This window comes from Natator depressus, chromosome 5 (assembly GCF_965152275.1).
Source record: "Natator depressus isolate rNatDep1 chromosome 5, rNatDep2.hap1, whole genome shotgun sequence".
Lineage (NCBI taxonomy): Eukaryota > Metazoa > Chordata > Testudines > Cheloniidae > Natator > Natator depressus.
Window position 1 is genome coordinate 84,056,856 of NC_134238.1, and position 13,231 is coordinate 84,070,086.

The following is a 13,231-nucleotide window of genomic DNA, read 5'->3' on the forward strand; positions in this document are numbered from 1 at the left end:
ACTATAACGTGCACTGAAAATACAATAATTTACAGGCTCCTTCATGCATGTGCAGAATTCCCTTACACAGTGTTTTGAGAAAGTAAATTTAAGCACTATGCTTCACATCAATCAGATTTCATCTACTTTAAATGCCATCTTATCAACATTCATACCTACTTGGCAAAAGAGAGAAGAAAGATTTGTTTTAGCAAGCAAAGAGGTTTCAAATGGCAAATTATTATACCAGCATAAATGGCTCAAAGTCCTTTTTTAATTATAAAACTGAAGAAACTGCTTCTTCACAATTTTAGACCACACCACTACATTTTGCTCGTGAGAACAAAATTTACAGTCATAAGTTGCACATAAAGGGTTTATTTTAAATGTTTTAAGGATAGAGTTACATCATAATTATAAAAATTACTTACAGAATTAAGTAACAGATTTAAAGTGTTTATACTTCTAAATGCAGAGAACAGGGAACTGTCTACATTGTTCAAAATAAAATAAAAATAATGAAACCAAGCTCTAAAGATGAAGTCATTACCTAATTTTAAAATGTGAACACGAAGACCTTTGAACTATACACATACCAAGAACCATCCAAATTGCACTAATGATGTAAAATACAAAAAGCACAGCATTTTAAAGGAACAAGAAACTGTTTTAACTATAATTCTCCTTCCCTGTATTGATTGTAATTGCTGCTGTCCTCGAAGAAACCTTCAGTTTTAAAATGAATCAACTGAAAAAAGAAAAAAAAAAAAAAGACTTTTATGTATTGCGATTTATGAAGTTTAACAGGGTTTTCCCCAATGTACTCAGGTCTTTATGTTTTCTATTTCAACTTAATTTAGGGTTTGGCACTCAAAAGAAAAAATGTGGTGTTTTAGATTCAACTGTGATTTTATTTACTAGTGAACAGAATACATGGTCCCTTCAAATGCTGTGACACATACAACTGGAAAATTACCTTCTGTTGGCACTATGCTCGCCTCACCGGTGCATTTAGTCCTACTAACATCCATTAAAACAGCACAATAAGCAAATTCACAAAAACTGAACACAAAATAAAACAAAACAAAAACAAAAAACCTAAACATTTTTAACATGCAACTTTAGTTTGTTACATTGAACATTCTACCTTCTAAGCATGCAAAAAAGGATGGTCTGCATTTAAGATTTTTTTTTCTTTTTTAAATTTTACATGGCAGCCTGACATCATACACACACACACACGCACACACGCACACACAATATACAACAATACTACAGCAGGTAAATGAGAAAGGCCAATAACTTTTATACACAGATCCCGGCTTGTGCTGTGACAAGCCCCATGATAATTTTGGAAAGTAATGTTGAACCCCTAGAACAAGGAACCAACATTTAGTTACCAGGGTAACGCAAGCACTGCATGCAGATCTGAAACATGAGCCTAAAACAAAGCCCAAAGCAGAAGGGCAGGAAGTGGAATTAGTGTCAAGCCACAAAAAAGGTGATTTAAGCTATCAAAAAACAAAACAAAACCAAAAAAAAACCCAACCCAAAAACCAACAAAGCAACAGACAACAGGGGACACTTAAAAGGCCATAAAAAATTACAGATTATACTCCACTAATTGGCAGATTATGTGGTATATTAAAGTGGCTTGCAGAAAACCCACAAATGCAAGCCTTTAATGCTAAAAATGTTTCAGTAGACCTAAACTTCAAATATTTCAAAACAAACCTTGTTTTCCTCAGATGTATAGCCCAAAATTCACTGTACTACGTTATGCACGTATCCTGTGTATAATCAATACACTCACTCATTCTTGTGCCACAAATATCAACTTGGGCTCATGGAGCCAGGCTCAGCTTTGAGATTTACATGCAGGACTCTTAAGAGTCAATAGAAAACACATAACAGATCTGCAGGATGAAAACACTGTGTTGCAAATCTGCTCACTTTGTTCAAAAACACAAGGAACATTTATGATTCAGGTACTTAGTACTTAAGGACTGCATTGAGAAGCTATTCACTGAAAGACAATGGCCTGCCTTTGGTTGCCCATGATGAAATATTGGACATAATGCAATAGTAGCAATGGACAAAGAATTAAGGTACTGTATTTATATGGTGAGTATTTGTTATCATTCAACAGCATAATGAGGCACAAGCCTTAAGGCTAAAATATGAAGTCAGGCAAAAATGGATAGAAAGGGGCTTAAACCACTGAATCTTCAATGTCAAGGACATCCATAGTAGAGGTCATCTGGGCCTCAGATCTCTGATTAACAGCACCTTTTTCTAGTCTTCTGTGTAAGGTTGGGTATCTGGGTGTTCCCCCCCTCAACAGTGATAACTGGCTTCACATACTAGCCTTCTGTGAAGCAGTGCTTTCAAACTTGCAAAGCTCTGCCCTAATGTGACATGACAACTTAGTTGATGAACTGACCATTTTTGCCATTCTGATTACTTTTAAAAACTGCCAAATTTAAAAAACTACCTTGGTTTACAACTATCTTGCAAGATTAAAACCGTGAAAGGATTCTTCTGCTGTGGGCTGCTATTTACATCCACAATCTAATGCAGATGACCAAACCACTGAGGCTGCCTATAGCTTTCATTAGTTAGTACACCACTGGCATGCAGAACTCTAGTGTTCATTGAATGAAATTCACGTAACAGCATACCTCAAAGCGAGTACAACGTACACCACAAAAGGCGACAACAGGTTTAAGCTGTAGATGATTTGTCCGGACACTCGTAGAAAAGCCAGAAAGAAGAGCTAAGAAAGATGTTTTCTTGGGAGAAAATAATAATAAAAAAAAAAGGAATGCAGCAGACTGAGCAGAAGGCAACAAATGCTTCTCCTTCTCTAAAATAAGTCTTTAATGAAAGAGGACTGTTCTTTCATGAGGTTTTTGTCTTTACATGTAACAGATAAACTATTAGGCTTTTAAGTCCACACACAAACAACCAGGTTGCTAATTTTTATATTAAATGAGAGACTACTGATTGCCAATGTGTAGTCTAAAGATCTTTCTGAAGTAACATATAATGTTATGACTGTTGTGGCACCACGCACTTGGGTTTGTTAAGACGTGTGTATAACAAAAATACAACATTTAGAATTGAAGGCAGCCTTGTTTGGTTTAGTTTTACTGGTTCCTACAACTTGTAAATGTGGGCCATTAACCTGCATTTTCTAATGAACAGTTTATATAGATGATTAAACCTTTTATAGTTTAAAGCCTTTTCATTGAAAGGTGCAAGTCAAACATTTGATGTTGTACTGTCTTGTGTCTACTAAGATGCACAAATATTCCCATGTACTGCTATTTCTTAAAAAGCTACCTTGAAATAAGGTGTAGAAACACAGTAGATTGATGTTAATTGGGTTAGGCACTCCTTAAAACTGCACAAACCAACCATTTACCTTTTTTTGAAATCATCTCAACCCCAACCCTGAAAACAAGGACTGCCAGTAGCCAAGAAATTAGATTTAATGTTACATAAGAAGGCAATATTGAAAATATCAAACTACACTTGCATGTGGCAGTTGAACAGGTGAGTGCGAGGTTGAAGAAAAAGTTAAAGGCTATGAAAAAATTTTTAGATTAATGATTACAATACTAGATCAACTTTACACAGCTTGAATTTGCAGCTGTTTACTTTAACTCCCTCTCCCCAAAAATATAGTGACTTCCTTCAAGAAAAGGAGTTCCCTTTCACAAAATGTGTCATGTTCACACAAATTTGTTTGTATTATTCAGAACAATACAGTTTTGTTGGCAGAGATTGTGGGTTCGCAGGGACATTTAAGCTTTCATTAAACTGGAAAGCAGTCAAGTCTTTGTGTCTACAAATTTTACATTTAATAGTTCCACAAGTTTGGCAAAAGTTCACGATGATGTCTAAGATGTTTTCACCAAATCATAGACATAAATATGGAAATCATCATCAAACTTGATGAAATAGACAGAAGGTTTGGCTTCAACTTGATGAATGACCATGCCAGTCCTTTTAGAGCCATCTTCTTTGGCATATTCCACTTGTTTGCCTACCAGGCTGTCCACAACTTCACCTGGCTCCCGTTCTGCTGGAGGCGAATCATCTGTAACACAAAAATAAGATGTGTTTAGTTAGGAGTTTAAGGATTTTCAATCCACGTAACAACTGCAAAGATGTCTTCAGAATTTATTTAAATATCAGGAGTGGTGAGAAGAGATGAATTACATTGTTTGAGAAGAACATTTTAAAAGTTGTAGTCCATTCAGTCAAACAGAGTTCATCAGTTCCACAGTTTACAATTACAGGAAAAAATTTAATTAGGTAACACTGCAACCAGAATTTTAAGAAACTGAAATCTTATACTAGCCTCCTAGGCTTTCTGCATCTATTAGCTCCTGTGTAGGCACATGCACATAAAGCAAAGTAACAAATGAGGAAGTTCTTTGAGATGTGTGGTTCCTGTCTGTATTCCACTGTGGGTTACGCATGGAGACTGTGTGTCTGGAGCCAGAGAATTTGAAAGTAGTGTCTGTGTATGTGCCCTGGCTCACCTCATCAGTTCCTTCTCTACCATGAATCAGATAAGATCTGAAGCAGAGGGGAACGAGGGTGGGAAGAGGAATACAGATAGGGACCACACATCTTAAGAACCTCCCGTTACAGGTAAGTCTTTTCTTATTCCTGTCATGGTCCCTATTGTAGTCCACCGTGGGTGATGGACAAACAGTACCTAAACAGGAGGAAGGTGCGAGGATGTGGCCGGTATGGCTGAGCGGACTACCATTTTCCCACAGGAGGCATCAGCAGAATAATCCTGCACCAGTCTTACAAATGGGTGAATGGAACTCCACATAGCTGCTTTACAAGTGTCCAGGAGGGTGCCTCCTGAAGAGATGCTACCGTTGTTGATTGCGCTCTGGTGGAATGAGCTCTTAGCCCCAGCGTGAAAGGGGAGGGGTTTGAGAGCTGACAGAGTAGAATGCAGCCAGATATCCATTTGGAGATTCTCTAGGTGGAGGTGGCCTGCGCTCTGACTGTTGTTGATACAGAGACAAATAGTCACAGGGATTTCCTGATTGATTTTGTTCTCTGCAGGTAGAAAGCCAAGGCTCATCAAACATCGAGGGAGTGGAATCTGCAGTAGCGTGTGGTTTTGGGAACAACACAGGTAAATTAATGGACTGGTTAAGGTCAAATTCCAAAACTACTTTAGGGATGAATTTGGGGCGTAGATGTAAGGAAACCTTATCCTTATGGAATACGGTGTATGGAGGGGCAGCCATCATTGCTCCAAATTTCCCAACATTTCTTGCTGATGTGATGGCTACAAGAAAGGCAACATTCATGGAGCGGAAGGACATGGAGCAAGTAGCTAAAGGCTCAAAGGGGAGTCTTGTTAGCACTGAGAGAACAAGATTCAGGTTCCACTGGGGCGCAAGCCTCTGAGTAGGCGGGAAGGTTCTTACCAAGCCTTTCCAGAATCTATTAGTCAGTGGGTGTGCGAAACCTCAGTAGTCTTGAGAAGGTGAATGGTATGTACTGATTGCTGCCAAGTAGACTCATAAGGAACTGATGCAAGGAGCCATAACTCCCTGCACATGACAACAGCAGTTGCCATAACTCTAGAAGAGGTATCAGTGGCACTGACTGCAGATTGGAGGGTGGTCCTGGCTATCAGTTTGCTTTCGTCCATCAGAGCTAGGAAATGAGCTCTGTCAGTAAACTTCACAAACTTGCCATAGTTTAGGGAATCGTATTTAGCCAGCAATGCCTGGTAATTGGCTATTCTGAACAAGAGGCTGGATGATGAGAAGAACTTTTTTCCCAGTAGATCCAGGTGTTTATCCTCCTTGTCTGCAGGAGTAGACCTGGCATGTTGCTGTCTGGTCCTTTCAGAGATGGCATGGACCAACAACGAATTAGGAGCTGGATGAGACAACAAAAATTCTGCATCTTTAGCCAGCACATAACAATACTTCTCTGCTCCTTTGAGGGTAGGAGCACAGGTAGCAGAGGTGGCCAAACTGTGCTAGCTTGCTCCAGTATAGTTTTGTTAACAGAGAGAGCTATTCTCTTGGGTCCGGAGAGGTGCAGCATGATTAAGGGTTTGCCCTGGGAATTCTGGAGCTTACTCAAGGGGAACATGAAGCTCTCCAGCAACTCTGCAAAGAAGGTCCTGGAAATCCCTCTTCCTGAAGTCATTGGGGGGGGAGGGGGGGGAGAGAGAATGTATGTATGTATGGAGATGTAGAAGCAACCGCTTCATCTGGGGAAGATGATAGCAGTCTTGCTGGTTCTGGTGAAACCAGCACATAGTATTCTTCCTCCTATGTCAGATCCAGAGGTAGATCGGAGCAAATAGATGCAAGAATTAGGAGTGCAGGGAGTGATGCTGCACCCCCTGGCTTGAAATGGTTTCCATCATATACAAGGTTATAGTTTGGTTCAATGGCTCTCAGCACCCCAACTACACATATTGTTCCAGCATCCCTGATCGGAGCATTTCCTTAGAGATGAGGCAAGGGGTGACTCCCTAGTAAATCTGATAGACTCTGCAGGGTGGTACTGGTCCTGAGGCCCCCCCCCCACAATATGGACAGCAGGAGGGGTCAGTAAGTGGTCACAGGGGCCCCTGTAGCATGGAGTACCAACGGCTCTAAGTCAGATGAGGCAGAGGTTGTTCTTGAGCTTGTGTGGGTCTTTTGGGTAGTGGAGGATAAGTATGGTAAGCGAAGTTTCCAAACCTCAGGAAGACTGACTGTTCCTGGAAACACAGTGACAAGTACAAGAGGCTCCAACATCAAGCCCAGGAGATCAGAGTATCAGAACTCATTAACTCAATCTGTAACTATGAAAAGTATATACACCTTGTCTCCTCAGCTATGAGGTGGGGTGGCGGGGGAGGGGGGCGTAAAGGAGGGAGAGAAGGGAAGACATAAAACCATGGCCTCAGTCCAATAAAAAGCCATTTGTCAGAGCTGGGATCCTTTTCTGCCCTTAAACAGAAAAAAGGACCAGGGACATTTAAAATTGCTTTTGGTAGAACACAGATTTATTGATTCATGACCCCATTTCTGAAACAGTACCACTGACTTGTTTAGGAACAGGTACAATTACAGCTTCCATCGTCTGTGATTCATGCTGGTGGCGCACAGGTTTTTTTCCCCAGTGCCAGATGGAGAAGCTGGGTTGATCTGACAATTAGCATATCACTCCAAAGAGCCATAGGCTGTAACCATGAGTATATCCTGGTTGTTCAGGTACAATGACACTGGTGTGATACTGTCTACTAATAACTGTACCACATAGTTAAGAAGCCAATGAATGGATTCCAGCAATAATGTTTATAGAAAGCTTCATCCATCAAGGACTTCATCCATCAATGAACAACCCATTATAAAGTCAAAGCATCTGTCACAATTCATTCACCTAGGTAGAAGGGTAAAGGGGTCCACTCTTGAAAAAAATTTTTTTTAAAAGGAATTTTCCTGTTTGTTTTCTATATTTGTAATTCAATATTTTCTACCCTGGAAGACACTGTGAATACCTGGAGATCTACTATTAATATAACAGCACAAGAATCAAGAACCTCATTCACTGAAGGTGGGGGTATGTCATTTTTTTTCAGACTATTTAAAACACTGTTTTTTGTTTTTCCTCTGTCTCATTTTTAAAGATTCAGTACTTCTCTCCTTCAGTTAATGGAAGAGAAATCTTCTAGTACCCATCTGATGCTCCTTCCCCTTGCCAAAGCCACAGAGCAGCCAAGGGGGGAAAAGGGGAAAAAAATCAAACTAATAGTTTCACTGCTGATCATTTTAGCAGAAATGCTGAGCTAATATGCTTAATAATCATAGCTGGATGTAGGGGTATATATGCTACAGTGAAGTGAGGGAGACAATCTCTTTCCCCCCAAAGTTTATACAAAGTAACCTCTATTCCTGGCCAAGAGGGACACAAGAGATACAGCCCCCGCTTCTCCTTTTCCCTAGTGCCAAAAGCTTCAATTGCCACCTGAATCTAAAAAAAAAAATAAAAAAAATCCAAGACATACAATCGCCCCTCTACCTTCCTGGATTTCAAAAATCCGTCTCTGAAAACCTCCAGCCTCCCCTTGAATAACTCCTGTAACAGACATGGTCAATACGAAATCTGCACCACACAGAGCACAAAGTGGGGGCAGTGTAAAATGAAATTTAATCAAAAAGGGAATAATATTAAGACAAGGGTAATTTTTAATGAACTAACATTCAAGTCTTTTAGGGATGTTTAAAGAATTCCATTATATTCTTTTTATCATACCAACTTGCAAACAAACTGGTTGTTGTCATCTACAGTTACAGGGCTGAAAATTAAATTTAGGGAAAAACCTTCACGATGTGTGTGCATGTATGCTCATTTCATTGTGTATTATAATGTTTGAATGACACATGTGCACACACATCGTTTTCCCTTACCATCTTTCCTATAGTGCGACTGACTCAGAAACACACATACCAAAAGTCTTTAAGAGTTATCAACCAAAATTCCCATGTCCTGATATGATCATTTAAGAAAACAGTGTTTAATTGGGTGACAATGATTCTAATTTGTGTAAAATCCTTTGAAAGAAATTCCAAATTCCTTTGTTATACTTGCTGTATATCTGGTTTAGATATACAGACTGTCAAGGACTACAAGTGTTTTCCTACATGCATTGTTTCATTTTAACATGAACACTTATTTCTCTCTCCTCCGCTCCCCCAAAACACACACAACGTTTAATTAGTGTACATGAATTCATCTAGTTTCACTTTCACCCTTATGATCTGTTATATTTAGTTAAAAGGTAACACAATGGAACAAAAAAAGCCTAATTTTGCTTCCCCATCAAAACTGTGCTATGATTAAACCAATATTTTTGAGGGAGAATACCTATACACATGGAAAAGTGGATGGTGTTAGTATAAGCTAATACAATAACCATTTTATCCTTGTTTCAGATTACCACCATTTAGGAGTCATCCCTAATATTAAGATCATATGAATCTTTTGCAGTTCTTGCAGTTTGTCAGCTCTTTCATTTCAGTAAACAAACAAACCCAATGTCTATGGAAACTGAGCTGTCATTTTAGTTTTAGAAGGAAAAAAAACATACTAGCGTACTTACTGGAATCAGGCATAATGCGGAGGTCACCTTCTTTATAGTCATCTAAGAGCTGATACATGTACAAGACAGGATCCTTCTCATAAGTAATATAAAACCACGTGTTCATTATAGGAGCTCGAGCCAAGACCATCCCCCTCCACTCATCTTTTGAGCCATCCTCTGTTTCAAACATATGTTCCACAGCTTTGCCAATCATTGTGTCTGCCAGGTGGGCATCACTGATTCGAGATGAAGCTGAAATACGTACACAATATTGCATAAAATTCAGGACCACTTGGAAGCCTGCATACTACATCTTCCGTAGAAATCATAAAAAGGGCTTCATTCAAATTGTTTTCTTTACAAAATAGACAAAATAATTATATGATTTAACTGGTAGATATTTTTATTCTCTGGGTATATCCAGATTACAAAGATATGGAATTCTAGCTATGATTATTAACTAAGGGCTTGTCGACATTGTCAATTATTCTAGAATAGCTATTCCCGGTTAAATTCCATGTGTGGATACACTTATTCTGGAATAAGAGCATTCACACATGGAGCTAATCAGGAAATTAATCCACTTTAAACTCACACCCTATTGTATTCCAGATTAATTTTTATGTGTAGACAAGCCCTAACTCACTGCACTCAGACTACAGAAAAGTATAATTAGAAACACTAAGGAAAACCGATTGTGGGTTACAGAGCAGATGCCACAACATCTTTGTTTCTATTAAAAATAAACTTTTAGCAAAAGGGGTGAGGACTGATCATAAAATAGCCTTAAGAGTTTTCTACTGTCACTGAATTTTTTTCTTCTTGAAGCACTGCTAACTCCTTGCAGCCAATAAAAAAACTGATCTAGTTTGAGAGTCAGTGACAATTTGCATGAATTCTGAACTTTAATAAATGTTTCAGACATCCTACATGTTTTAAAAATTCAGACTGAGCTATTGAAAACAAAACACATTAATTCAATTATTTCATTTTTAAAGAAATTTCACTTTATTTTTATTACTTCTCAGGAAAGGCATATGAGAAACACTTAATACAGGACCATAGAATATGGAGTACAGCAAAGAAAATTCTCATGAAATTGAATTGTAAAATGTGAACTCTCACTCAGCATCAACAAATTAGCATTTAGCAGAAATATCAGTCTAAGCACTACATAAGCTTTTTAGAGAGCAGTCTTGGCTGTGAATAAGGTTGATCAATATTATATCATATATAAACATGCCGATTAGATGACTGACAATTTACAGTACTGAACTTCTATAGCACTCAATGTAATATAAAGATAAGTTATTTAATTTGTGAGAGTAAAATTCCCTCCTCACTCCAAAATAGGGAGAACATTTACTAATAAAAGTCCACAGACTTGACAAAATGCAATGCAGCAGTTCCATCCAGCATCCTGTCCAGAGCATGCAATATATATGTACATGCATCAAAAAGCACTTACCAACTCTGTCTGGAAGGACTTCAAGCGCTGACACTCTTTCATCTTTGTGCAGTTCTAGTCCATAGACGCAATCAAATCCATCATACTTAATAAGGTAGAGAGAAGGATTTACAGGAACCTGATCAAGAACTGTCCCCTTCCATTGTGTTACAGGTCCACTCCCTTCTTTCCATCCATGCTGTATTCTGCACCCTACAATATTTCTTCGGGGCTGAGAAATGGGTTTGCTAGGTCCCACGTTGTTTCGATGCTTTCTGTATATAGATACAAACAGGATTACGCTAGTGTGCAGAAAAATTTCTTTTATTCTGTTTATAACCCAATGTAGTTCAATGTTTTATTTTAATACAAGTATTCCTTATTTTTTTATTTAATACCTTTATGATTATTTAACAATGTTGGACACGTTATAATGTAGCTTGTATTATAGTGCACCTCTTTCTGAATAGGCCAAATTACTGTACTAATTGCCTTAAATTATCTAGGAAACACACTACTACAATGCTGAAAAGAAAAACTATGGTCCTGTGATCAGTTGCTATGCTGCCAAATAATTTAAAACTAAACAAGCTGGTCAAATTTTTGCCCAACAGATTTTCAGCAAAAATGCAGTTTTATCAAAATAAAAGTGTTTTGTAAGAACGTATCCATTTTAACAAAATTGACAGAAAAAGATCCAAAAGTTGCATTTCAATAGTGTTGTCTGAAATCATTTATTTTCTACTTTAACATTAAAATATTATATTCTGTATTACACGTCTGGGATGGTTTAGGTATACTTGGTCCGCCTCAACATGGGAAGCAGATTAGGGTGACCTTTCTAGGTCCGTGCCAGCCCTACATTTCCATGATCCTACATATAAAATATAATATAAAAAAGTTCAAACATTTCTTGAATCAAAACTCTGCTGAATTGAAATTTTTCTGAATTTTCAATTTGTGGGAAATTTTGAACTTTCAGATTTTTGCTCAGATTTGGAATGAAATTTTTTGAAATGTCAGAATTTCTTGCCAATTTAACTTCCTGAAAGCACAACTCACCTGTTTTAAAAGCTCAATTCAGTCATCAAAGGAAAGTTAATTAGAGCCATGCCTATATCTCCTATTAACAAGGCATCAATATTTGTCAGATGCTTAACTAATCAGAGGCCAATATGAAGGATGCCTCTCACACACAAGCAGGATAAGAAACAGCCATGAGCATTTGTTGGTCAACAGCTGTTTCTGTAGTAGTGTGTTTATGTATTTTCTCTGTTCTCCATGCCTATGCTGGAGTTCAAGTAACTTCTCAAACTATCAGTAAGTGCAGCATCACTTGAGAAGTGCTCATCAAATATGGGTGTAGCATGCCAACAAGAAAAGCACTCTTTTGATGTTCCTTTTCAGTACAACGCCACTAGGGTCAGATGCAAGGAAGGAGCAGTATGGAAGATTCTCCTTAGAGTGATCAGTGAGGACTAGCAATCTACTTCTGCTCCTCTCTCTGTCTCTCTCTTCAGTGGTTTATTCTTTCTTTATGGAACCTGCCACCAAAAACAAATAATTGCCAGCACAAACCACTTGCCACTGGTTAATATCACCAAGTCTTCCTCACGTTATGGTTGTGAGAGATCTTACTTTTGCTATCTGACAAAGTACCAAACTATAACTAGCAGTATTTAAACAGTTAAAAGTCTTATTTTTGTAATTCATTAAAACAAGTTAAGTGACCATTTATAGCATCTATGTAGGAACTATATAGTTACCAATATATTGTAGCAATTCTAAAGAGATAGAAATATAAGTATTAAATTATTTCATATATTTATTTTAGCTTGCAATAATCTGCACCATTAATATACTATTCACATAGCTATCACATTAAGATAAATTGTTTTTTCTTATGATAAACTTGAGATAATTTTAGTACAGTTTTAGAATAAATACTGTTTGCTGCAACCTTGCCAACTTCATTTAACCTGGAACAAATATTTACACAGCATTAATTATTAGAAACGGAATGTCACAAAAAGCAACCTATATCATTCCCAGAAAAAAGTTGGCAACAGTGTAAAGTATTCTCAGCAGTAGCGAGCAGCCTCTCAGAAAGGAAGGTTACTTACCTTACAGTAACTGAAGCTCAAGCTGCATAGTCCCTAATGGTATTTTTGCCCCAGGGACCAGAGACCAGAAGATTTTTCAGTAGCAAGGTCCATTGATCCAGGCCTGCACCCTACACCACCTTGTGCTCTGAATCAAGGGCATTAAGGGATGGTACAATCTGACCACCTCTCCAGTTCCTAACTCTACCCTGAATCAAGAGAGGATGTGAGAAGAGTGGAAGGAGGGTGGGTTGTGCAATACCCATAGGGACCAGACATCTCAGAGAACTCCAGTTACTGTAAGATAAGTAACCTTACTTTCTTCGAGTGCTGTTCCCTATGGGTATTCACTGCAGTGGACTCCCAAGCAGGACTCACTGGAGGAGGAGGGTGCAAGCAAATATGCTGTGCCATAGATCACAGGACAAAAAGTAGGCATCAGATGGTGAAACTTGAACAAGGGCTTGATGTCCAATAAAAACGTGACTCGAGCCCCAGGGTGCCAGTCTAAATATTTTTGAGATGAATTCTTTGCAGGGAAGGCCTGAGGTAGCTTGTGCTCTGGATGGG

General features: G+C 38.3%; 1 protein-coding gene across 15 annotated transcripts in view; it reads right to left on the reverse strand.

The window, feature by feature from the left end:
• Positions 1–862: 862 nt before the first annotated feature.
• The window catches only part of SPIN1 (spindlin 1), a 123,759-nt gene continuing 111,390 nt past the window's right edge, over positions 863–13,231 (reverse strand). For all 15 annotated transcript variants that reach the window (XM_074953119.1, XM_074953123.1, XM_074953121.1 and 12 more), the window contains 3 exons: positions 10,581–10,834; positions 9,131–9,364; positions 863–4,084 (listed from right to left, as the gene is read on the reverse strand). In XM_074953119.1, coding sequence (XP_074809220.1) covers positions 3,885–4,084; positions 9,131–9,364; positions 10,581–10,834 — 688 coding nt within the window. In that variant the 3' untranslated portion in view covers positions 863–3,884. The remainder of the gene's footprint in view (positions 4,085–9,130; positions 9,365–10,580; positions 10,835–13,231) is intronic.